Below are 26280 nucleotides of genomic sequence, written 5' to 3' on the forward strand. Positions count from 1 at the left end.
TTTTTTCTGTTTACTTAGCTGTGTTTTTTACTCTCAGTGATTTAATGAGAATTGAGTGTCTTCTTCTGTGCTCCCAGTTACAGAAAGCCATCGAGGGCTCGACTCGGAGCGGCGTGAGGCTCCGCCCACCGTTGGCCAGCTTCCGGGACGCCAGCAGAAAAAGCAAGCACCAGTCTCCTTCCTCCAACCCTGCCTCACCCACGTGGGACCGGAACCTTTGGGGTGAAGGCAGCAGGAGGGACGGGGAGCCGGCGAGGGAGGACAATCCCCGAGGGATGCCCACCCGCAACGCCCCGTCCTCGCCCAGCGGAGGCGACTCGGGCAGCACGCGCGAGCCGGCGTCCCCGTCTACCTCCTCGCCCACCGACTCGCCGGGCTCACCCGGCGGGCCCGTCCTCACGCTGTCCTCCTTGCACAAGGAGCAGGAGAGCGAGGAGTCAGACGAGCCCATCTAGGAAGGAGTCAGGTCACAAACTTTGCGCTCTCAGCGGGCCAACTTTTTCTACTTTTTTCCCCCCCCATTCTTCAAATTTCAGGTGCCTTCCTGTGTCTTTCACAAACTCTTTTGACAATCTGTCCTACACGACGTCGATTTCGTATACTCACCAAGAAGCTCCTTGAAAGACTGGCAGTGCTTAATGACGACCATGAAATATGTTGAGATAGACTTCTTAATAACTTTGACCTCAAGGAGGATTTACTGTTTACTGATGAAGGTTAATTTAATTGTACAATTTATGATTATATAATCGCTGTAAAATCACCCGTAAAGGTCTGTCATTTTTAAAAATAATAAATGGCGGAAATTATGAAGAATTTCTTTTTTAACTATTCATTCACACTTTAACAGTCTACTCAATATTGACGCTTATCCACTTAAAAAAAATTGTCAATAAGGTTGATGATTATTGGCGATGTTAACCGCTTGTCACTGGTTGAACGATTCAATTTGTCATCGTTGGGTTTTGACGAGAAATGTTCAGAATTGGCCAAAATAAACACGCATGCTAATGTTAGCTAATGCCAGTAGCACAATGGGCCATAGTATCATCATCAACATCCCAATTTGAAGAAAAGCAGAGCTGGCTGACGAGAGACAAATGCACATATGCACGAGACGTTTTGCTTTGTCTGTTTATTTGCTCCACAGGAGGAGACGAGAGAAGGAGTCGGAGTGATGTGAGGAGGTCCGCCCGTGCAGGAGTGACGAGGAGGAGGAGGATGGCAAACAAACAAAAGCATAAAGACAATAACGAAATGGAGCCCAGAAGCAAGAACGCGTGAGTGCCAATTTTTCTACACAAGCGTCATTTCACAAAGTCATTGCGGTTTTTGATGCTGCTGGTTGCCTTTAATATTCTTTGGTTCAAAATGTTCCGAGCTAGTTTTCAGTTGTTTTAATCTAGGGGTGTTTTTTTTTCTCGGCTTTGACAACACAATACAAATAGAAAATAAGCGGGAGAGAGAGAGACATGGTCCTTAAATCCTTTACGTCCACACAAATCAATGTGGCTTCATATTTATTCATTCATTGAGATTTGGATCAAGAAAATAAAAAGCAGGAATTCACTGCTCCCCACACTTCACCCAAGCATGTTGCCTCTTTGAGGTGAGCCCGTATCGAACGAACGCAGCATCTAATCATGAGACCCTCGACAAAACATACAAGGGTCACATCGAACCGTTGATTCTGTACAAGCTAGTCCTCCCTAATAGCTCAATAAATAAAAGAATATGTGCCATTGTGTAAAGACATTCTTACCAGAACCCATGCCGAAACCCAACTCTTCTTATTTTTTTCTCAGCGCACACTAAAAAAATACCGGCTCATTTTGCTAACTCAACCGCTGGGTCAGTTTGGATTTTGGGCAGATTCGGTTACTTTTACCTCAGGTTGGGTTAGTTATTTTTGAGTCATGGGTTGCCAACAACCCAATACCTCGGCTATAAAGAACCCAGCATCGGCTCTGTCCCTTTTGGACCCAGCGCTGCGTTAGCTGCTTCACCCAATGCGGGTTACTTTCGACCCAGCATTTTTTTTTTTTTTAGCGCGCACAACTTTACAACCATGACACATATTCTAGCTTTAGGGATTTTGAGTAGAAAAATAAACGTTGTTCCCACATTGCATAAAGAAGCCATCAATACATCAATTCATTCAAGTCAGTAAATTGCTGTTTTGTTTTATCGATATATATATATATGCATGTGTGTGTATATACAGTATATATACTGTATCTTCAAAGTTTCTCACACAATCAACAACATGAGGAGAAGATTCTCCCCGACAGAGAAAAGACAGAAAGTTTCTTGAACGCCGCCCGCCCCTCTGTTCCTCACAAGACAAGATTCCAAATCATACAAAGAAATGCAAATGTGTCCGCACACAAGGAACCGCCTCACAGTAATCAACACGTGAGCAAGGAAGACGCCTTTAGCTCCGCCTCCTCTATTCCCTGATTGGCTGATTGGGCAGCGCGCGTCCTTCGTAGGCGCTAGCTAGACCGACACAAGCTTGTTTTTCATGGAACCGCCGCAGAAAGGATGAATGCGGGTCAAAATTGTGGTGAAATCCCAACCGAAAGTTAAGACGGAATGGTGAAAGAAAGAAAATAATAATAATTTGCTAGTCTAAGGTGTTATCTAAATTATTTACATCTATATAACAGGAGCTGGCACTGGCTGACCGGCCTTGTGTCCGCCTATTGCTGGTTACAATTTGGATATTTGTGTTTTTTAGGTCCAGAAGCAGTTTTAGGATGTTTGGCTTTTGTACATAGCTGTAATGAAACAATTAAGATAGGACGGAACTGTAGACTTTCAGCTTTTACGGAAGAGGATGAATGACACCAAAGGATTACTGTCCAAAAAAAATCTTTCTCAATTTGACGGGATTCAAATCTTTACTTTTGTCTTCAGGAAGTTATAAAAACAAGCTTGAGATCCAACTTGGCCATGGAAGAATATTCTGTTCCTTTGCCTGTTCTCAGGCGGCTTTTCGCAACATCAGCAGAGGTCTGGGGAAGCGAGGCGTATCGTTCTCAAAATGTACCATCAAGAAATGCCTGCCTGAATGATAATCATGTCCAAGGTGCAAACCGCTGCTCTCGGTCGTGCCCAGGAAAGTCAGATTGTGATTTGGAACAATGAAATATCACAATGACATTAAGCGGAAGCTGAAAGTCTACACTTGAATGACATCTCGTTTTATTTCTTTGTGGTGATGTAAAAAATGCGAAATCCCCCCCCCCCCCCCAAAAAAAACCCCGCACGGTCCACATACTTCTGGACCTGACCAAATTTCATTGTGGTGCTGCGGATGAGCCAGCAGTAAATTCCATCTCAACACACAAATCCCTAAAAGCATTCTGATCCAGGCCAGTACATTCAAATCATCATCATCTTCATTAGGTGAGGCTCAGCCGGGTATTGGTTGCTGAAAGCTTTGAAGAGTGGCCCTCGGCCAACGTCGACAGTCCAGAAGGCAACCTCTGATGGGTTGGATTGCATCGGTGCAAATGAAGAAAAGAGAGAGTTCTGTCTTATTTTTTCTCCCCTCCATCATTCGCCGCCAATCCTCCGTCCCGCCCCCGACGATGGTTCAGTGCAAAGTCTATACAGTGTCGTATAGTTCAGGTACTCCACAGGAACATGCATACAGTGAGACAGAGTAGGAAGCACACTTATCTTTACAGTACAATCCTTAATCTGTGCAGTGTTATCGCTCGGGTGTGTGTCAGCGGGATCGGCGTCATGGAAATTGTGTTCATCATCTGGCGGGGTGGGGGTGGGGGGGTGTTGCCGTAACTCATTAATATGTAAGAAAGGTGAACACAATATTCTAACATGTAAACAAAGACGCCCCCCACTCCTCCTCTCCCCTCCTCCACTGATGGAAATCTGTTAATATCATACATTGAAACATTTTTTTTTTCTCACTCAGCCCATCACGCATTTTTATAAAATTATTCCTTTTATAATCTTGGAATATGTTTTTGTTATAGGATGATGGGGTCACATGCATGTATTGGCCGCACAGCCCCCCCCCCCCCAACACACACACACACAACACTTGTCCCTCCCCCCTGTTCCCTGATGATAATGTCCGTGTAGCTCCTCATCCTTTCGACATGTGTTTACCTTTGGGATGTAAGGCTTACAAAGTTTGTTGCATCAGGTTGCATCCTTATCAGCACGAGTCCACAATTTCCAAAACAATTCATCCTGCCCGGATTATTTTTTTTTTTTTATACCTGAAAAGCAACAGGATAATAGATAGATATTGTATTATTACGGCTGACTCCCGGTCAGTTTGTATGGAGGAATCATGTGACAGCCAGGAAGTCAGTTGGTTGCCATGGAAGCGGCTCCCCCCTCTTCCTGCTGCCCGGTGTTCTCGTTCTCCTCCTCTTCCTCCTCCTCCTCTTCTTCCTGTAGCGTGTGAGCGAGACCGGCCGGCGTGGCGGCGTCGGAGGCCCTTTGCTCACTCACTGGCGAGGCTGGCAGAAGTCCCGGACTGCTGCCGCCCGAGGCGTCCCCCGGATGTGTGGGCGGAGTCAATGTGGACAACTCTGGCTCCATACACAGTGTCATTTCTCCATCCTGGATAGATAAGACTGATTGGTAGATACGGTATATAGATGAAGTACAGGATGGATGGATGCACTGGGTTGTTTTTCTTTGGGTGGCAGTGGAGGACCAAGGATATCTCAGGAAGTCCGCAAAACAAACAAAATTGCTTTTACAAAATTCTTCTGAAAACACTGATAAAGATTCATGATTTGTTCCTTACGGGAAACGGGTGGGAATGTTGAAAGAAAAAAGATCGGAAAAGATTTCAGGGGGGGCAGTGCCCCCCACACAAGCCCCCCCATCTAGCTCCACCAGTGTATGTATATGTATGGATTGTAAATATAATGTGAGCTCACCTTGACATCCTCCTCTTCCTCCTGCTGCTCCAGCAGCGGCGAGTGTTCATTCCCCACCACCTCCTCTCCGCCAGGAACGCAGAGGCCCGGTTCCACCGCAGCCGCCGTACCCATGTAGCCTCCAGCCTCCACCTGATAGGCTTCCATCTGGCCCGTGTTCCACAGATCCACCAGGGGCGGGTGCACTTGGTGGATCAGGCTGTGGATGGTGCTGTTTGGGGTGGCTTGCAAGGAGTGGTTGGCGCTGTGCAGCCGATGTTCCAGTGACTAGCAAAGCAGAGCGTGGAGATCAGAACGTTACGGAGAAAGAGCTGTGAGTCCTTTTTTTGCGCTCACCTGTTGTTGCTGATACTGCAAGAGCTGCTGCTGCTGGTAGTGCTGCATCTGTTGGATCTGCTGCAGCTGCTGCAGTTGGTTTTGCTGCTGGAGGTTAAATTGCTGCTGCTGCTGTTGCTGCTGCTGTTGTTGCTGCTGCTGCGACAGGAAGTGAGGGGCCGTCTGCCCGTCGTAACCCTCGCTCCCCACGAGGTAGGAGCCGGCGGGGGGAGACGCCACGCCGGACGGGTCATTGTTGATGGGCTCCCAAGCGTCCGAGGAGGAGAGGCAGTAGTGTCCCTGGGAGACGTAAGTGTGAGGCCACACCTCGGCTGAGGAGTGATGCAAGATCTGGTCTGGAGGAAAGAGCAATTAATCGGTAATTGGAATGATATTCCGCACTGTTCTGCTTTCTCTTAAGAGGCAGATTTAAATTGGACCCCAGAGGAAAAAAGAGCCACAATTCTGAGCTTTAAGAATCTTGGGATGATTTCATGCAAATGAAGCATCACGAAGCTTTGGGTTGTAAAGCACAACTCATTAACGTCGACTGTGGCTAAACCATCTAAATGTGCTGCTTATGCAGATTCGGGATTGCAATTTGCGGGGTCCACACTTTGCCAAACGTTTTACCTCGACTGGTGATACTCTCCTGGTTGACCTCGCTCAGATGCGCCACGCTGCCCTGGTTTGATCCCGAGCGAGGGCTCTCGCCATCCATCGACGACCAGGCCATGAGGGTCGCCTCGGAGATGGCGAATTGCTGTAGGATGCCTGAAGTCAAGACAGCAAAAGACAAGTTTAATTGGCTGAAGAAATGACACGAAGAAGACGAGAGGAGCGCTTGACGGTAAGGCTGAACACTTGATGAAACTCAAATCGACATTGCAGTGTAGTAGGATGCAGTTTTTTACTTCGTGGGATTATTCCAATGGTCAATTAATCTGAAAATTATTTGTCAATTAATTGATCAATCAAATAAAGCACATTTTAATTACCATCCTTTTATTAAAAAAGTGGACATTATTTAGTGCAAAAAGGGAATAAGCAAATTATGATTAGGTTATTGCTTTGGTCCACCAAAATGTTGGTCACTTAAGTAAATGTAATTCTTTTAATTTGATACAACACAAAAACAATCATTGTGCTTTCATGCAGGACTACAGAAATATTTACTGATGAGAAGGTGAAGTTATGATGATTTGGACCATTTTAAAGTCCAAAAATTAATTTTTAAAGTCCCCCCAATTTTTTTTTTTTTTTAAATGAGCAATTAATTTGATAATTAATTGTTTTTTGTTATTTTAAAATCAGAACAATTTCTCGCTTGTTCATTACATACAAGGAAAAAGAACCCCGTAAAAATGAATAATTGAATTGCAATACAGATTGGATTCTTTTTCAAACGGGTTCAGCCCTACTTGTCAGGAAAGACTTTGCTCTGGCCAGCGTGTTTCCCAACCTGCAGCAAAGCGGGCCTCCTTCTCGCCGTCGCTCAGGTCGCTGTAGGCGTCGTTCTCCAGCCGTCGCTCCTTTTCCCGCTCCTGGGTGGTGATGCGGGACTGGGGGATGCCCCCCACGCCCACCGTGGCCATGCCCCAGTTTTGCCACTCAATCATGTGGGCGACCCGGCCCTGGGCCATGGCCGTGGGTTTGGTCACTCTTTCCTTCATGGTGCGCGACACGCCTGAGTCGGGGCGGAGCGGGTGATAGATGAGAGAGGGTTGAGGGACACAAAATGGAGAAGTGGCATGTGGGCAAATAGAAAAGAGGGGGAAGGGCGGACAAAGGAGAGAAGCGTTATTCTGGAGTGTGTCTGACGCTTTGGTGGCGGATGTTTTGATGGCCTGTCACAATATGTGAAGCCGGCAGGCTTGGACTGATTTATTGCTTTTTCCGTTTGATGGTATTGAGCAGCTAGTTACGTCTTTGAGTGTGATTGATATGATGTTATTACACGCGCTCACCAGACAATTCATTATGTACGCCGAAACAATCTCAACTAATAAGAATCCAATGCTTTCTTTTGATTGACACATGCCACACATGCATTCATTCAATCGCGTGTTCACTATTGTTTTGGACATTTTGATTCATTTTTAATCTTCCAAAACACGTGGGAAAATAAGATTTTTTTTTAAAAATTTGAACAGGGGTGTGTAAACTGTTTATATTTGCTGGAAGTTAATTTAATATTGTAAACCATCTTAAATATTCAAATTGAGTTCTGTAAGCTTACGGTTCAGTCGAAGCCAGGCTGCGGTTAAATGAGGGTGCTCATGATCATGGATTATGAGAATAGCTGAATGACAAAGGTCATGGAGATGACGTGAAATGAGACTGAGCCATCCTGGATTTAGCAGACCGAGGGAAGGAAGCAAGGAAGTAAGGGAAGGATGAGATGAATGAGTGGCATCAAGTCAGAACGTGCCCGCCGAGCTGCTGACTTCCGTAATGGCCACGCGTGCCACTGTACTGGCTCTTTGTGATGAGATGAACAAATGATGACAATGTTTGCGGACGTCCACACAGTAGAACGGCTGCACTGCACTCAATTCAACTGCACTGCAGAAAACCACTCCATCGAGCCAGTGTCGATTCGTGGCATTCGTAGCTGGTGGGGTCACCACAGATTCCCATACACATATAATGTCTAGATTTTATGTTTGTTTTAAAAAAGATATATCAAACTAAGTGGATGCTGACTCAAAGCAGTAAAGCTCCAGCGCCAACTTGTTATCTCACTCACCATCTGTGAGATTAAAAGTGTTTTTACATGTTTTACGGGAGTAACCACATTTGCCCCCTGTATGACAGTTAAAAATTAATTGAAATGGAAATGGAGTTACAAATGGAATTTAACTAATGGAGATTAGTTTCCCTGGAATTGACTGGGTTTGACTTACTAGCTCAGGGGTGTCAAACTCATTTTTTTCACGAGCCGCATTGTAGTCATAGCTTCTTTCGGAGGGCCATTATGACTGTCAACCCAAATAAATGTATGAGCACCTCATATTACATACAGTAAAAGCTACAAAACAAACTGAGAAATAACTTGTTTTCAAATCAGACGAGTGAAAACTGGTCAAATATTTAAAAGTTATTTAAAACTGAAGACAATTTGCAATTCTAGTATTAATTTATATTATTATATATATTATTATTATATATTTATATTGTACGAGTATAAATTTGTAATTTCCATAGTGTTTTTCTCAGCATTTCATTTGACATTCCAACAAAGATTTTTTCATACTTGACCAATTCTGCCGCGCAGTAAAGTGCCACACCAATGTGAGACACACCGAGAAACGAACTTATAGTGGCTGCTAGCTTTATTAGAAATTAATTTTAGCGGTTTGGCAACAAAATATATGGGAAAACACATTTGTGGCTTAGATGTTGTACATAAGTAACGCAGCTTCATGGTTGGTGCCCCACCAGTTTTCTCAAAAAAAGCCACTGGATGAAACCAAAAATAACACTGCACTGAAGAAAACACTTGACCGCACTTGATTAAATTCCACTGAACACGCACGCCACTTTGCACAAGTCCAAACATCCAAACTGATTTGAATTCAGGACGACACACAGACACCAAATCACACTCTACCTCACTTTGTCACTCACCTGTTCTCAGAGCAACACGCAGCACAGTGCACAGTGATGTCTATTGTCTTTCTCAGCCTGATTTCATTCCGCCAATGACTCACGTTGAGTCATTGACAATCACAGTGTGGGGGTGGGAGCAGGAAACGGAGGAGGTGAAGCAAAACAAAACAAAACTGGGGAACCCATTTTGGGTACCATGCTGACTCCAGTGTCCGCGTTGGGACGGAGCCAACATGGGGTCTCTTTACCGGTCACAGCACAGACACACACCTGACACACCTGACAGAGAAGACTTAGCCAGAGCGCCGATGCCGTAAGCGTTTGAGTTCCTCTTGAGGCGCGGCAGGATGGACGTGGTGTCCTCCATAGAAAGCTGCAGCAGACGGGAGGAGAGAGGGATGGCGGCGGGGGTGGAGAAAGAAAACAATAGTATGGTCGGTGTGACGGGGCACACAAAGACAGTGTTAGGGAGAGGTGAGTGGAAGGGGGAGGTGATGGAGATGGTGGATTAATATCAATCGACATCGGCCCAAAATCATAACTGCAAGTTACCGTGCGCTTATTGCTACTGTGCCCGCTCTACACGTAAAACAAGACTTGAAAGCCGAGGTGAGGAAAGTCAGGTGGGGGGGGGTGAAGAATCAACCTCAAAAGACGGCGACAAAAGGGACAAAGGACAATGTCTCCACACTTACATTGATCCCCTCCCATGAAAATTCAGAACGTCCATGCTGAGGAGGAGAGAGGGGCGTACATCGACATGCATGGCGGGGAGAGGAAGAGAGCAGAGATTGCGGTGGTAGGGGGGGGGGGGGGGGGGTACACACGACGAGGCGAGATACAAGACACGGACGGGTTTTTCCGGGAATCACAGAATGACAGGGAGAAGGGTGGGAATTGAACAGCCATCAGTTTAGATTTGTTCACTTTGGACGAGCAGGGGATGAATGAGCGAGCCACCTGCTCACTTACAAACGTTCTCACACCTGCAGAAATGGGCGGAGTTTGCAAATTGCCCAGAATTTGCATCACTGCTTTTTTTTTTTTTTTAGTCGTATCCATTAAAAAGACAGACAAAGATGTCAGTTGAATCTGATGCAGCTGTCAGACCAACAACTGAAGCTTGCAGCGAGACCAACGCGTGTGTGTGTGTGTGTGTGTGTGTGTGTGTGTGTGTGTGTGTGTGCGTGTGCGTGTGTGTGTGTGTGTGTGCGTGTAGGCTGCCACCGAGGACAAAGACGATAAGGCGGGATTTCTCTTTTATCAGATGGACACCAAGTGGAGCAGGACAAGCGGGTGGCTCTCGCCGCTGCCGAAAAGTAGATTAGCGCACTCCGTTTCAAGTCAAATGCCAATCAAGTAAGTGGCAACTTTTTTTTTGGTCCAACATTTACCTTGTGTGTCCATTCAGATTCAAAAGTGAACAAACTCATTAGAAATCAGTGGTGACAAGGTCAAGGTCGCTGTTGGAATACTTCACAAAAGCCAATTTGGCTATTTTTGTGGTCTTTGTACATTAATGAACACGGCGATGAAAGGAAGTTATGAGCCTGAGCCAAATTACATCCCCAGCTCATTTCAAAAATGTTTAAAAAAAAAAGGTAATAAACTATAATTCAAACTGCATGCCGCTCTGTAATATCGAAATAAATACATCCCCTGGCGGAGCTAAGAGGGGGGGCGATGGGGCCACTGGCACCCCCTGATATTTTCAGGAATTTTTGGCTTACTTTGGCTTGTTACTCCCTCGTAATATAGACTCACGTAAATATTATGTAAGACTGACACTGTGTTTCCATATTTTGCAGCGATTGATTGATGCAATTCCATTAATCTTCTTGTTCTTACTCCTCCTTTTCCGTGTCGTGTATTGTTCTTTCATACTTTCTAGCTCCCATTTTGGAAAAAAAAAAGGCTCCTAAAAATGATCATGGGTGTGGGTGTTTTTCTCTCTGCAAGGGCATGGCACATAAATAAATCATGGGATGGCTCTGCCAGTTCATTTGCTTTGGAAAGTGAGGCAGCGTTTTAGTGGGAAATGGCTTCCTCCCTCTCCAATGCCCCCGTCCCAGAGGACAAAGATGGGGAGGGGGAGGTGTCATGGGAATGGTGACTGACTTATCGGACAACCCGACTGCAATGAGCCTACTGAGCCAGATGTTTGCTCACTCTTCCAGTGGTGGATATGGAAGCGCGTTAACGTTCCATGTTTACTAAGCGCGACCGGCGCCGCTTTGGCAAGGAAGCTCCTGTGGCGTGAAACCGACTGCATCAAGTCGGCCACGTCGCTTGCCCAGCTCGTCCGCCTGTGGGGAAAGTTGCGGCGCATGGTGAACAAGGTCTTACCTGCTCGCCATCCTTCTGGACTGGCACGCCATCTGCTGCTGAGAGCACAGAAAAGGAGAGAGAGAGAGAGAGGAAGAAGAGAGAGAGGAAGAAGAGAGAGGATATATATTAAGTACATTCGCTCCTCTGATTCAAGACAAAACAGAAGCCACAGAAGAATGATTTGCCCACAAGATGAGTAGCTGTAGCTTGGAGAACATGAACTTTAAAGTCCAGAAGTTGTATCGGCTCCAAGAAATTTCTAAATTGTGGTCAATTAAAAAAAAGAAAAGTGAGAGAGCAACAATAACTCATTTACAAGACCTTCTCAGATGGATAAATTAATGTTATTATTACCCCCCCCATACCCCCCCTGCCGTTTTCCAGACTGCTCAAATCCTAATTAAAACATTGGTTTAATTTGATAGTGTACTGCTAATTGGGTTTAAACACAGCTCCAGTCTCTAGGTGCCAGCTCTCTCTCTGTATCAGCAACTCTCAGAGGGGTGCACTCCCGTGTCAGCGCAGCGTGTGTGTGTGTGTGTGTTTGTGTGTGTGTGTGTTGCGGAGGCGATGAGGTAGTCAGCGCGGCGTTTGCCAATGATGAGCTATTCCTCAGCAGCGCCAGTGAGAGCGTTTTGGCTTTGCGGATGGCCAGTGATGTCTGCGACCCACTGACCCAGTGATTCCAAAACATCACCTCTGCTCTGTCTTCCGTCTCAACTAACAACAACAAAAAAAGAGTGACGCTCTAGTCTAGACAATGATAACGTTTCTCCAACGACATACATTTACTGAAGCCGGTTGAGAAAAATAACTCCTCTAACTTCATTAAGGGGAATTTTCATTTTCTGTAGCTCCGTGTCGATGGCGATTGATTTTACAACGGTGTCGTGGAGACGTTTCGTCCTCGAGAGGACTGAACCAGAATATGAATAGCGGCCGACAGGCCGGGCCGCGTCTCGTTTCATTCGATTTCATTTCAGGTGTCATTCTGACAGATGTGAGGCCATCAGCACGAGACGGCTTCGTCTCGGCGGTTTTCGTAAGCTTATCGTTCCAGACGTTCATCTAAAGCAGGGGTGTCCAACTCTGGCCAGTGGACCAAATTTGGCCCGCAGTGTAAATATATGCAGTGCAAAGACAAATTGCGTATCAACTTTGTATCAAAACTAAACTTGCAAATTGTCTTCACTTTTAAAAAAAAATACAGATGATTTTGATTACCATTCATCTTTTTAGAATTTTGAATAATTTTTTAGTAGTCTCTGATTTCAAAACTAGTTATTCAGCAGTTTGTTCGTGTAGCCTACACTGTATATAATATGAGATGTTCATACATTTATTTGGGTTGACAATCATCATGGCCCTCCAAAGGAAACTATGACTGCGATGCGGCCCGTGTCAAAAAATTAATTTGACACCCCTGATCTGAAGCTTGGGAAAGTCTCTCCGGAAGGTATCATCATGAAAAAAGCTTTCTGCATTCCAACTTGGGTTTTTTGATCAAACCAGGAGAAACACAAAATGCAGAGAACTGTATTCAATTGATTGTACAATTTGAAAAACAGCAGCATGGCCTCTTGTCTGTCCGAATGTATACCTCCGGAAACAAAAGTCACTTTTGGGAACACCCTTTCCGAAGACTTGGGAGCGTGCCCGTGGGAATTCACACAATCTCCGTTGTCGACGAGGTCGTTCCGCCCCAACTCAGCCAAACTCGCCTTTATTGCCCTTTGCTTTGCGGACCGGCCCCGTCAGCCCACCTCTTAACCCAAATCCAGCTTGGAGGCTCCCGAACTCCTCACCCAATATAGAAACCAAACGCGTAGCTGATTTATGACGTACTTCGACTCGTGTCATCTGGTATAAAATAACACGGACAAGGTGTCCTTATTAAAGAAAGCATTACTCTCAGCAAAAAAGCGACAAAGAAACCGCTGATGATCTTCCCCGAGCGCTGGTAAAAGGCTGTCTGAGACGTTTGCAAATTTTACTATTAGAGCTGAACTGCGCGTGACCCCGAGCCGGATTAGTCAGCCGTGTCTCATCTTTGTCGCTCTGGAGTACGGCGTGAGACAATTCCGGCGTATGTCACTAAAACCTTTTGCGACTGGCTGGCAGGGAGAGGAGCGTGTCCCAGATTCCATAAACATGGCCCTCAAACATAATATATGCACACCCACAAACTATATTGGACCTACAGCAGAATGGACACAATTCATCTCGCGCCGTTCCCCTCGCTCACGTTTTTTTTTTTTTTTCCAATTTCTCTGCTCGCTATCCAGCAGTCCTGTTTGTCCAATTAGCGGATTAGCAGTCACTCTTCCCTCAACGTAGCTCAAGACCTCTTCTAGCCTACGGGTCTTCTGGCCCAATGGGCAGCACGGGACCGGTCTATTAAGTGCGATGAGCAAATCTTCAGATGGAGCGGAGTGCCTTGAGTGGGCGTCACGTAGGACGCCGTCGATGCGTTTGTCAAGTGATGCTTCAGATGTCTCTGTTTGTGATGAGTTGGACTTGTTTGGGCTGCAGGCTCCTCAGATGACGGGTCAGTAGTCATTAGCAAGCATCTCTGTGGTTTCTAAGGCTATGGCACGCTCGCGTGTGGCTCCGCAAACCGTTAGGTGAAAGCAAGACATTGCGGAGTTCCGCGTTTGAGAAGGCGGGCGGGATTTCTTCTTCAGGAGGAACAAAAACAACAACAACAATGAAGCACGTGACCGTCTTTTCCTCCTTCGGCGTTCCTCTGCTCCTCCGACGCACACACAATGATGCAGCGCTGGATGTCATGAGGGGGATGGCTGCTTTAGCACTGCCGATGAGGAGCGAGAGCGAGGGGGGAGTTGGAGGAGCACCGGGAGGAAAAAGAGGGAGCGGCTCAGGCTCAGCCGTGCGTAATGAATGACCAAAGATCTGCAGCGCTTGCACTGTCAACTCCAGCTTGGACCGGAGCGGCTTGACGGTTCACGCTCAAGTGAGAAGCACTTGACTGTCATCTGTCTTTTCTTGACTTCGCGCTTACCCTGAAGCCACACCGGTGAGGAACCGGTGGCTCGGTGCTTGTTTATGAAGACAGCTGCGACGAAGCTGGATCCCACACAGGGGTAATGGCTTGGATAGAAGCCCTCTCGCAGGGAGGTGTGCAGATGTGAAGTTTGGCGCGGGGAAAACAAAAACGTTCCTTTGGAAAGACACAAAATTGCAGGGGAGGGAGACGAGATGGAAAAACACAGCACGGGTCATTAACTCGCAGGGGGGGTAAGAGATGCCCAAATGACACGAGGGGCATGAAAATGGCCCCCGGGACACGTCGATAGCCGTGACTGCCGGAAGGTAAATATGTCATCGACTTCTGCACTGCACTTAGTGCGGTAACCAAAAACCTGTAAAGTCGCATCTTGCCGCAGCCACGTTCCCCCGGCATCCATCAACCCGATATAAACGTCCTAATGGTCCGCTAAATGTAGAATGAACATTTAGAAGCTGATCTGGAAATGACATCCAATTGTGTAAAAAGGATGAAAAGCTGCAGGGAAGGGCAAAATCAGCGACTGATGCGCCGGGCCGATATCGCGGTCTTTATTTTCTTGTGAGGCGAACATCTGCAGATAACAAAGATGCAATTAGCGCCGGTCACACGCTAATGCCGACTGCGTGTGCAATTGCACAGAAATTCATAAACACACTCCAGCGCAACGTTACAACACCCCACTCCGCCCCTCAGATCACCGCGCGGATACTTTTTTTTACGGCATTATGTTTCATTTTCATAGCTCGCTCTGTGGTTGAGTCAGATTGTTTACAAAAACGCCTGCCGTCGTGCCCACCCACCCACCCACACACACACACACGAGTGCGGGCCTCTCGACTCCCATTTGCCACTTAGACATGAAAGCTCCCGACGATAACAAGTGCGAGCCCACCTATCGACCTGTTTACATTTAACGTGAACTCCCGTGACCCGCCGGTGGTGACCCTCCGTCACATGTGCTGTCGTTGCCATCCTCAGGTGAGGGTCGTTAGGCCTCGCCGTGTCTCACCGCTGCGTCAATGACTCATTCACCTTGAATATGTTGATGGCATTGCCGAACTGGACCGAAGCCAATCAGACAGCCTCCGCCTCGGTCTGCCAGATTTGCCGGTTAACAGCGGGGATGAGTGGCGGATGTGGCCCTCGACGGTCACGGTTGTGTTCTTTTCGGTGGGAGTGGCAGGGAATCCCTCTCGGTGATATATATCTTTATTTTATTTATTTATTTTTTTCAAATTATGTTTATTTGACTACATCTAGCTGGCATCGGCTAAGTACGTCTGATCCGTGTTCACGTCGCACTAACAGTGTCAGAAATCCGATAAGTATCTGATCTTTATCCACATTTGGAAGAGGCCCTCACCCCGGATTTTCTTTTTCTATCTACACTGGCGCCGATCCCAAATGTGCCACTTGGGTGTGAAAAATGCCAATCCAGCCTCGTTGACGCACACCATCCCGCCTGTACAACTTTGCTACCATGTCATCCATCATCAGCGTTAACGGTGACATTTTTCATTGTAACCGTGTGCACATAGTCTACAGCAGGAAACGACTGTATAACAGTTAAGAGCGTTAAACATCGTGAAGCGTGAAGTTCATTCCCCGACTGTAACGCTCTCTCTATTTCCTTAACCGACTAGGCCTCAATCACATGCTAAATATTTATTACAAATAAAAAATATAAATTTCAAGCCTCGCTGTATTTGTAAATACAAAGTACCAGAACCCCTCAATTTGATATCCCCTGCATTGCTTACGTGTTGTACTGAATAGCAAAATCAAAATAGTCTGCGCAAGAAGGTGACTTATCAAGATGTCCCACTTTCGCGCTATTATTTCCATGTTGCTGCAGCAGCTTGCCCGCCGCGCCAGCGCCGTTAGATACGCAGCGCAAAACAATGCCCTGATTTATGCAATGATTGATGTTTCTAGCGCTCGCAGGTATCATGTGACCCGCTAAATGGATGCGGGAAAACGCTTGTGATGCGTGGTCTTGAGCAAAGATACGGCTGATGATACCAACGGCGGCGCATCAATTGTGAGCCGCGCCGTGGCGCTGGCACAAGATGAGTCCCATTACTGATAATGGCTTCTGTAGTTTTGCTCTCCAACATATGCCCGCCCTGCGCAAAAAGCTGATCCGCTGGAGAAATAGTTGACTGATTTCACTGTCAGTTGTTTTGCCGAGGCCGTTCTTTGCTGACGTGGCCCAAAGGAATTTGCCCCTCCCATCGACTTCTTCTCAAGGCCTTTGCTCGTCGAAAGGGATGATGAATGCCCTCCGCGTCACCGTCACGTGACCCGGCGGGGCTGACGAGATGTCGAAAAGCCTCGCCTAGTCAATGAAATCTGTAGTTTACGACGATCGATTTATCGATGGGAGCTGCCTGTGTCAACTGAATACAAGTGACGTGCCGTGTGAGGTGTTACGGGACTTCCAGCCGGATGACATTTTGATTCGGCATGCATTAATCTGGGAGTAAAATGCCAGCGTGCAAAAGGGAAATCCAGAGATGATCAACAAGCGCGCCAGCCGACGTCTTATTGATTTTCTCATCTGTTCTACAAATGTCTAATGCAGGCTTTCACTTTTGTGGAAGAATGTCGAGTAGAATAGAAGATGTATTCTCAGATGATGAAATTGGAGCGCCACTCCCAAGTTCTGGTCCGTGTGGTCCAGCAGCGCCTGTCTGAGCGCAGCGGGTCACGGTGAGTGGGAGCCGCCATTGGTGACAGCCTCTTTCTAGCTTACGAGACGTGAAGACGGAGGAGAGGGGTCTCTCTGTCTTGACCGCCCTCAGAAGCGTTCGTTCTTTCCTCAGTGCGGTGGGAGAGCCATCAGGTTAGACTTCTCTCGAAGGTCGTGCGGAGAAGGTCACAAGCAGCTTCTGGCAGATGTTTTTCCTGGACGCCGCTGTGCTTGCTCAGTGACAGCCGAGGTGCGTCTAGATCAGGAGAGGGTGCCCAAAAAAAGCATTTGGTCCGCACTGATGTAGAGGGCACACTTGTCTCATAGTTTCAAATCTCGGCTCCAACCTTCCATTGGGGCGTTGTTCTCAATTAGACCTTGATTTGCACTATTCATATTTCAAATGATATTTTTTGTCTCACAAATTCCAGGGTGTGCCCATACCCAGCATCTCAGCCGACGAGTGCTATAGAAAACGGATGGATGGCTGGATGACTTCCGTGTTGGCAGCGCTTCAGTTCCCACTCGCATGAATGTGAGTGTGAATGCTTTCCTGACTCATTATGTGCCCCGTGATTGACTGGCAGACTGGTCGTCTTGCTTTTCACCCCAAGTCAGCTGGGATCGGCTCCAGCTCAGCCAAGAGACGCTGAACAAGAACATTGGTAGAGAAATGGATGGAATTACTTTACACTTATTTTCTCTAGTTGGAACAGTTTTGTTAGTCCTTTAACAAAAAATCACACTGGATCTATTTAAAAAAACAAAAGGTGGCTGACTACTATCACTAGTTCTACACATCCAATGGGTAAGCTCTGATAACAATCTTCAAAGCTAATTGTACTTTAGTGTAACAATTCACAGTTTGTGGACTGATTTGGGGAGGAAATTGGGAAGTCACAGATACATAAAGAACGACTACGCCGCGCAGTCGGACTTAACGACCAAGTTACCGGAGGTCATCCGGACACACGGCGGCTACTCCCGCTAAAAGCCAGAGCCGATCTGGCAGCCTCCTGTTGATCTCCACTCGGCGGGTCGGACTGCAGCGGAGAAGCCCGATCAATAGTGCACACTGAAGCTATTCTCACCCAGGATAAACACGAGCATGCCTCCACATTAGTCTGGCTGCTGAATCGGGCACCGAAGGGGAGAGGGTTACATCAGCATCACATCAGGTGCAAACACAACCTGCTGGAGATGCTATTGTCTCCATTGTTGTGTGTTTTTCAATAGAGATCCAGAAAAGCAAACAGGCGCCTTTGACACATGAAGGCATCGAAAGTAATTCTGCTTGATCCTTGCTTTTATGACACTGTTCAGTAGAGAAAGCGGAACAACGGTAACCTAGGAAAAAGCTATATTAAAATCGGATTTAGCTATGGTAAATGTTACATTTGTATGAACAACACTAAAACGTTCTTTCACAAATTTAAATTCGTTCTAAAACTACGTTTGCAAACTGAAATTGATATATTGCCCATTGTAATGTATGGAAATATAAATAACACTTTCCAGCCTCAAAACAAAGTTACCTTGTTGTTATTGTTGTCGAGTTAAAAATAAATACAGTACAATAAAGAAGTATAAACACACTTTACTATGAGGACATAACAGTGTGTTCGCTAGCGTATCACTCAGCACCAATTAGCCTTCAAAATACAGACGCTGTATAGCTAGCTAGCGCATAATGCTAAAGCTGTCACCAATCATCTACATTAGCAGTTGTTTTCCAACCTTTTCTATAATTTATACCGTTTTTTTCCATGTATAATGCGCAACATTTAACTAATTTATTGTCCTAAAATCTGGGGTGCGCATTATACATGTTTTTTTTTTTTTTATCGGGAGATGATATGGAGGCCGCCATTACAGATGCGCTTTCTTCTCTGCTGTTCACTTCAAACACGCTCCATACGAACAAAATGCTCTCGTATCAGACGCTTGCTCGATCACCTGCTCGTTTGCTGTCACAATGTACCCTACACAAATCCGAAACATTTCTTTGCTATCGAGTTTGCTAGCGCATGCGCAGTGATACTGACCGGCAGAATAACATCCGGTTGTTCCCAAAGATGATCTTTTTTCTGAAATAATTTTACATTTACGGACTTAAGTAGGAGTCAAAATTTGGGTGCGTATTATACATGGGTACAGGCTTTTTTCCAGCATCAACATGCCATTTTTAGGGTGCGTATTATACATGGGGGCGCATTATACAAGGAAAAAAACGGTAATACTTATAATAAGTCATCTAAGAAGGCCTTTGTCATATTAAGATAGTACTTACTTTTGACTTTCTAACAACACTAACATAACTAGCCGTTTCCATGTAACCAAACTGTAAGCTAATTGTCAATGCAATTGATGTGATATACTCTCTCCCCACCTTGGCCTGTCAGTTCAACGTGGTTAATAAAAATCCATATTTTAGAAGCAGAAATCCTCATCTGCATGTCATGTCAGCAGGTAGTGAAGCTTTCATGACGGCAACCGTTTGGCCCTGACACAAATTCACCCAATTTCCATTACTTCCTCGAAACAATTGATTCAAATTAGAGTTTGACCTCGTCCCCAAATGAGTTGTTGATTCATCGACCTTGGAGGCTCCACTTTACTTTGCATTCCATTTTTCATGATCATAGCCCATTATCAGCTCGTGTCACTTAAAACGTGGCATTGAAATTGGCTTGTATTATTTGCCGTCTTTTTGATGCCGTTCAAAGTGAGGACGAGAACAACGGCGCCCTTCGCGTCGCCGCAAGCTCGTCGCAATTCCATTATTTTCTAACAAATTGGACTTGCTTGGCTCTCGCGTCAAACCCGACCGACCTTGTGCTGCTTCTCAGCTCTACCACACGCTTAAATCAGGTGGAAGCCAGCCTGCTGCATTGAGTTTCCAGCCACCTCCCGGCCGCTCTGCTTTTTCTTCTTCGACATGCTCGAGCTGGATATTTTTAAAGCAGCCCTCATCAAGAATTTACCTCGAGAGGATGGCGGGAGGTGGGGAAGAGCTCAGCGAGACACCGCAAGTCCTTTTACCTGCTCGGGACGTGCTTGACCCTGCAAAGGGCTGGGCTGCGTTGGTGGTGACATTGCTCCTTTGCCGTAAATAAGTTGAAGAGCTTCTCGCGCTAAGTGGCTCATGAATATTTAACGGCAGAGGAAGTGTGTTTATTTTTCGCCTCGAGTGTTGCGCTGCAACATTTCAACAAACAGTTGGTTGGACGTGACATTCAAGAGTCCACCCTAAGCGGTCTGTGCCCACCGTGTGCTTTGACTCTCACCTGAAGCCTCTCATCCATTCCACCCCCCACCCCTCGCCCGCACGTATTTGCCCCTCCCTCTCTCCACGGCCATCCGTCCGTCTCCCTTCCTCCTCTGCCGCTTGTCTGATGATCTCAGCTTCATCCCTATTATCGCCGCAAATAACAACAAACTGTGCAAGCGCCTCCGACAATGGCATTATCACTTTCGCCTTTTTTTTTTTTCCAGCCCTCCCCATCTTCCTTCCTTGGAGCCATGCCGCCCTATAAATAAGCTCCCGCCTCTGCCTTCTCCATCCCGCTCTGCCTCCTACTCACACACATATACATACTGCCAAACAGCATCATAAATCAAGGGATGGGAGGAGGGGTGCCGAGAGGTGGAGGAGGTGAGGGGGGGTACACACACACACACGCACACATACAGCCACGTTGGAACACATATCGTCTGTGACATCTTGCCCGCATACAGTATGGAAGAGCCGCTGCAAGCACAGCTTTCTTAAACACGGCAAAGAGCGAGAAGCACAACACAGCACGCATGCATAAACATCTCGCATCTCTGGAACACCAAGCGTCACTTCTGCAGGACACCCCCATCTCCATCCCCATCCCACCCCCTTCTCCTTGCCCCCCACCCCCTACTTTTTTCCGCATTGAGCGAGCAAGAGAAGTGGTGCTTACTCAGTCTCCTGGAGCCGATGCATCCCATGGTGTATTCACAAAGGCCCTGGATACAAGCATGGAAGAGTTAGCCAGACGCCGTGCATTCTCCCTCTTCCTCCTGCGACTCTCTTCCTCTTCGCTATGTTTTTTTTCCCCTCTTCCCTCCTCCTGTGCTCTCTCTTTCTCTCCTGCGCTTGCCCGGCCACTCATCCGTCCTCCCTCCCTCTCTCTCTCTCCCTCTCTCTCTCTCTCTCTCTCTCTCTCTCTCTCTCTCTCTCTCTCTCTCTCTCTCTCTCTCTCTCTCTCTCTCTCTCTCTCTCTCTCTCCGGTGCAGTGTCTTAGATCCGGTTAGTAAGTCAGTATGCCTGGAGGCAGTTGACGACTAAATAAAGCGTTGTCAATATCACCGGCAAGTTGCTCTCATTTGCCGACGCATCCTTAACTACTATATTTGCCTGGCTCGTGTGTAAAGAAAAACAACAATTAGATTGAGCGGCAGCGTGTGTATTAGGTTGCCACGAGGGGGAGAGGATCAATAGCACAATGCCGAGAGTGGCCGGCTGCCATTGTTTTGGATATCGCTGCATTGCTGTAATATTGAGCTAAAATAGGGGGTTCCTCTTCCTCTCGCTCTCTCTCTCTCTCTCTCTCTCCTGACAATGCACGGCAGCTGTTTCCATCCCTCCTCATGAATACGCCGTCAGAAATCCTAAGACCCTAAAAAAACACACACACACACACACACACAAAGAAGGGTTTTCCTTCCCTCCCTGCAGTATTGATCCACCCCACACTCATTCCTTGCTTTTCCTACAACATCTTCAATCTCCTCCTCCGATGCCAACATGATATCTAGAACTTCCGTCTTTGCAAGCCCCCCCTCCCCCGTCCCATTCCATTTTGTCCCCGTCTTGCCCTCTCTCTTGGAGATGACAAATGTGTGTGTGTGGTGTGTGCTGAGAATGACACAAGCTGGACAGTCTGGACAGTGAGAAGGAGAAGTGTGCAGAGGAGGGGGTGCATTCGTGTGGTCACTCACATTGTGAGTGTGGCAAAGAAGGAATGAGAGCAAAGAACACGAGACGGACAGATGGGCAGAGGACTGGGAGGAAAAAAAGCAAAGCTTGAGACGTGAGCGAGAGAGAGGTGTTGAGATGGTGTGTGTGGGATTTTCACGAGAGTGGACATGGTAAAAAGGAAAAACAAGTGTGTAGGGCCATTGCTGATTTCAATATGCAGCAGAATCAAATGACTGATAACTGATTTATTGCAAGGTATAGTCATTTATTAATTAATTTATTGTTGATTTTTTTAATACTAGTGAAGTGGTTGCAGCATTGAGCAGTTTTGATCCTATTTGGCTGACAGAACCTTTGTGTAGTCATATGGTGTTCCACAGGGTTCAGTTCTGGGGCCTCTGTTGTTTTCATTGTACCTGCTGCCTTTGGATTTTATCTTAGAAGACATAGTATTTCCTTCCAGCTCATTATTTTTGTCTTATGTGTGTTTTGTCTAATGTGTTACTAGTATAAAAAAAAAAAACTATTTTTTGGGGGGTCATTTCAAAGCATCTAATATCTAATCGGGCCCGAGCTGTGTGAAATCATAAGCGCTGTGTTAGGTTCAATTTGTAATATTTTTTAGTAACTTGGCTCAGAACTCAATATATTGAATTAGACTACCGATGAAGTTGTACAATACAAAGTCATCCCCAATTTGAGTAAAACATCATATTTTAGAGTGGCCTTTCATTACAGGCGGCCTCAGGCACACCTATGCGTTAATCATTAATCATATCACCATTTTGATATGCCAAACGTGAGGTGAATGGAAGAGAAGTGCTCAAAAGTCCGATTTTATTTTTTGCTGAAAAGTGATCGCATCATTTTGTGCAGTGAAGGTTTTGGGAGTATTATTTCCCCACCTGCAAATTTCTCATTGGAACAGGCTCATAAGACAGATCATTAAAAATGAAATGCATTGGTGGGGATGTGGCGTGACAATAAAAGGCTTTACGGTGGATGTGTGCAGCTCGCCCAACATAAATCATACATAATCCAGCCAATCCCCGTGATGTGGTTTATATATAGACGTGACACATCTTTTTGTTAGTTGCCCGCTCGGGCGGAGGAGATCAGGCCAGGCTGCGGCAGAGGTCAGTTTCTGCTCAAAACAATACTCCCCTGATATTTGTGATTGCTTCTGAGGAAGGTTATTATTACCTCCAGCGGCCCTTCTCCACATGAATTGGAGGTACAAGCCATTTGACTTAGGGGCATATTCCATTCCATTCTCGCCACGCCCACGTGTGCAAGCATGCGACACACCTATGTGACAACATTGCGATCTGTGTCATGCGCCATCAATGCCACGCAAGGTCAAACGTTGTTGATGCTAATCTCGCTCGTGATGCATTGGCCAGTCACACACACACGCACACAGAAAGAGCGAGGGGCCTCCCGCCACGCTGCAACTCTCACCCACGCACGTTTAGACTGCGGCTAACTAAAGTGACTCAGATGACTTCCATCACATTCACTGTCAGCGGCGATGATGCAGCGCTGAATTTAAATTACAGATGCTCCTGTTTGATTTCATCACGAGTGACTCACTCCTCCACTTTCTTGTCGCCGTTGCTATCCATCCATCTGCTTGTGGATTGACTCATTTATTGCATACACTTTGGCTGAGGTGCTCCAAAGATACGCCAGCAGATAAATGTAAATGCCCGTTATCTGGGTCATTCTAAAGGTTGGCTCTCTCTAGAAGAAAATAGCTCCTTTAAACACAATCGCTGTCCTCGACACGGCGCTGGAAATGTCAAATTTATTTTTCATCCACGCTCGCACGACTCAAACTGTTACAGTACGTGTTAATTAGAGTCACGTGTTACGCGTTAGCCCCAGGAGGAGCCGCAAAGTTAGTTAAGTGTGTGTGTTCTGTAAGACGCGGCGGGGGGTGGGGGGGTGAAGGGAGGGGGGCTGAATTGGGCTCTACTGGAGAGAAAAAACACAAGTGGAGGAGAAAGCTTTAAGAGCTCGAGCAGAGCCAAGTGGAGAGGAGAGGGGGATTAGTGGGGAATGCTGGACGGTTTGTTTTTTAGGGAAAGGGCATATGAAGTGCGGGGGGGTCATTTCGTCCTGAAAAAAGTGCATGTGCGATCAATTCCTTTATGAAAAATGATTTGCCCTCATCAGAACATATTTGCAAAAGGATGAAAAGCATTTAGTTACACTTCTGTTGGCAACTGCCGCATCACAGTTAGCTGCTGCTTCACCGTGTTTGCTTGAAAACCCGGGCTCCACTAATTGACCCCAGTCTGCACATTGCAGAGCAGCTCGACTTGGTTTCTATTCCAAGAACATATTCTTAATGTATTCGGGACTCTGTGGAAAGGGAGGCACAATATGCGCCGACGCCCCATTTGTCTGGATTTGGTGTACTCGGCACGGACAAATTAACATCTCATCCGCCATTGTGGTTCTAATGCTGCAATTACGCTGCGTGATCGAGGCTATTGTCGGAGTGTCTTCTCACGTGTTTATTTTTGCACACTCCAGCGGTTCCACAAGTTCCCGACTCTCCTCTAGTATTTACAGTTTTCCGTGCACCCCTGGGGGTAATTACACAGCCTTCCCTCATGTCCCGAACGTCCTCATCCAGATCATCCACTCGGCCGTTTAACAAGTCCGAGGCCTGTTTTGCCGTCCATTACGCTCGTGGCCGTCCATCAAGCTCATCATCGGGCACGTCAGTACCTCATTGGGTTCACTTCCTGCCGCCTTTTATCTCATTTCGAACTGATCGAGATGTACTTGCTGTCAGAGAGGAAATCTGGGGAGATTGACTCCCTCAAGGCATTTTCGTCTGGGTACGTGCGGCGCGTTGTTATGCGTCTGTCCTGACACCAACTGGTGGAAGTGTGAAGTGCAGTTATGTGTGTGTGTTTGAATGGGAGCCAGTTTGGCAGTGGAAAAATGTTTCCATGTTGTTAGGTAGGCAAAGTCCTCATCCTGCCCGGAATTTCTGTTTGATGAGCAGATTTATGAATGATATTCTCGCTAAGGAAAGTCTGCTGTGAGGATTTTCAACCTCCTGTTGGTAAAATATGAGGAGGGGATTAGGGCAAGGGGAGCAAAGGTGCAGGTAGAAGATGATGGCGGGGTGGTGAAGAGGAGGGAGGAGCGGAAAGAACGATGGGAAGGGAAGTGCAAGTGCAGCGGTGGCGAGGCCAGGCTGACAAATGTTGGGATATGGGATGGGGGAGGAGCAGCGGGCCGGGTGGGGTTTTCATTCCAAGCTTTGGCGGCATTCCAGGCTGTCTGGCTCTGATTGTAGCCACCTCCCCTGAACCCCCCCCCCCCCTTCTTACCTCCAGACTGGCAGGACCCCACGGTTGTCGTCTCTCTGCTTCATCCAAACTTTGAGTCATCATGAGGATGCTTGCAGCTGGCTGAAAAAAAAAAGGGTTTGCGTTTTGGTGTCTATGCAAAAAGGAAACTCATATTCCCTGCGAGAACGTATTTCCCTAAAGGAAACTTCGACATGACGCTTTGACACATTTTTCAGCCACGGTGGAAGTTGAATGCGACTGGAAACATTTCTTGCGGGACAATGGGGGGAATCAAATTCCAATGATAACCACTCCCTTAAATTTGCAGTCACGATTTGATGCTTCCTGTGTTGCTTTCACATTGATCTATTGGTTAGATGGAAATTGGAAATGATGATTTCTTTTCTTACATTACCATGAAGTTTTTTTTATTAATACTTATGGAACAGTATCAACTCATTTCCCCTTTCATGACATCACTCATCCCAAAGCTAGAAATGTTTCTGTGAGTTTCAGCCAAAAACATTTGAGTCTTCAGGGTTCATAAATCATTTTATTGCCGTGACGTAATGACAAGACTCCGAGGTGATGGCTGTGTGAGTCGCTAAGTGTGTTTTATGGTTGTTATGCAAGTTGAGAGTTTTTATGGTCACTCGGGATCACGTAGCACTGACAATTACTCATTATCGCCTTGTCAGGAGGAAACTAGGTCATAAAACAGCTTTACTCTCTAGAAACAAGCACACTTAGCCAACTGACTAACGCTGAAACCTAGAAAAGTTGGGAGTAGTCGGAAAAACAACCGCAGTAACCTTCTTCTTTCTGCACCAGTTCTGTCAATTTGAGCAATTTGATATGGAAAACTTTGGAAGCGTTCCTAACAAGTTACTATCCGTACCTAATCATGCCTCTTTGGATCCATTATCTCTCCCTCCTTCTCTCGCCCTGTTCCATTCCCCCACTCCTGCCTGACCTTACAAGGAGAGGCGAGGAGAGAGGTTGATGTCATTGAATGAAGAATGCTGCAAGAATCCAGAAAGAAAGGGGAGCAGTAAGGGGGGGTTAGGGGGAGGAGTCTGACTGGACAGTTCATAGTGATCCAGAGAGTG

The 26280-nt window shown here is 46.5% G+C and overlaps 2 protein-coding genes across 10 annotated transcripts in view; one reads left to right on the plus strand and one right to left on the minus strand.

Moving 5' to 3' along the window:
* Window positions 1-10424, plus strand: part of clcn1b (chloride channel, voltage-sensitive 1b) — a 24879-nt gene extending 14455 nt beyond the window's left edge. For 2 of the 3 annotated variants that reach the window (XM_061289896.1, XM_061289895.1), the window contains one exon: window positions 78-816. In XM_061289896.1, coding sequence (XP_061145880.1) covers window positions 78-455 — 378 coding nt within the window. In that variant the 3' untranslated portion in view covers window positions 456-816. Of the gene's footprint in view, window positions 1-77; window positions 1281-4961; window positions 5242-5411; window positions 5553-5913; window positions 6094-10074 lie in introns of those variants that run through there. The other variant, XR_009716079.1, reaches the window with a different exon arrangement.
* Window positions 1138-26265, minus strand: fam131bb (family with sequence similarity 131 member Bb). Of its 7 annotated transcripts, none has more exons than XM_061289993.1 (10): window positions 26070-26265; window positions 25211-25291; window positions 20857-21555; window positions 11202-11236; window positions 9126-9228; window positions 6706-6930; window positions 5877-6017; window positions 5265-5599; window positions 4929-5195; window positions 1138-4602 (listed from the first exon to the last, which is right to left on the minus strand). In XM_061289993.1, the coding sequence occupies exons 3-10, from the start codon at window positions 20882-20884 to the stop codon at window positions 4345-4347; spliced, it is 1392 nt and encodes a 463-aa protein (XP_061145977.1). In that variant the 5' UTR covers window positions 20885-21555; window positions 25211-25291; window positions 26070-26265; the 3' UTR covers window positions 1138-4344. The 7 variants fall into 7 exon arrangements, with proteins under 7 accessions (XP_061145977.1, XP_061145976.1, XP_061145982.1 ...); XM_061289992.1 differs by having other exon boundaries at window positions 11202-11239; XM_061289998.1 differs by lacking the exon at window positions 9126-9228.
* Window positions 26266-26280: the final 15 nt, after the last annotated feature.

This window comes from Syngnathus typhle, linkage group LG10, assembly GCF_033458585.1.
Source record: "Syngnathus typhle isolate RoL2023-S1 ecotype Sweden linkage group LG10, RoL_Styp_1.0, whole genome shotgun sequence".
Classification (NCBI taxonomy): Eukaryota; Metazoa; Chordata; class Actinopteri; order Syngnathiformes; family Syngnathidae; genus Syngnathus; species Syngnathus typhle.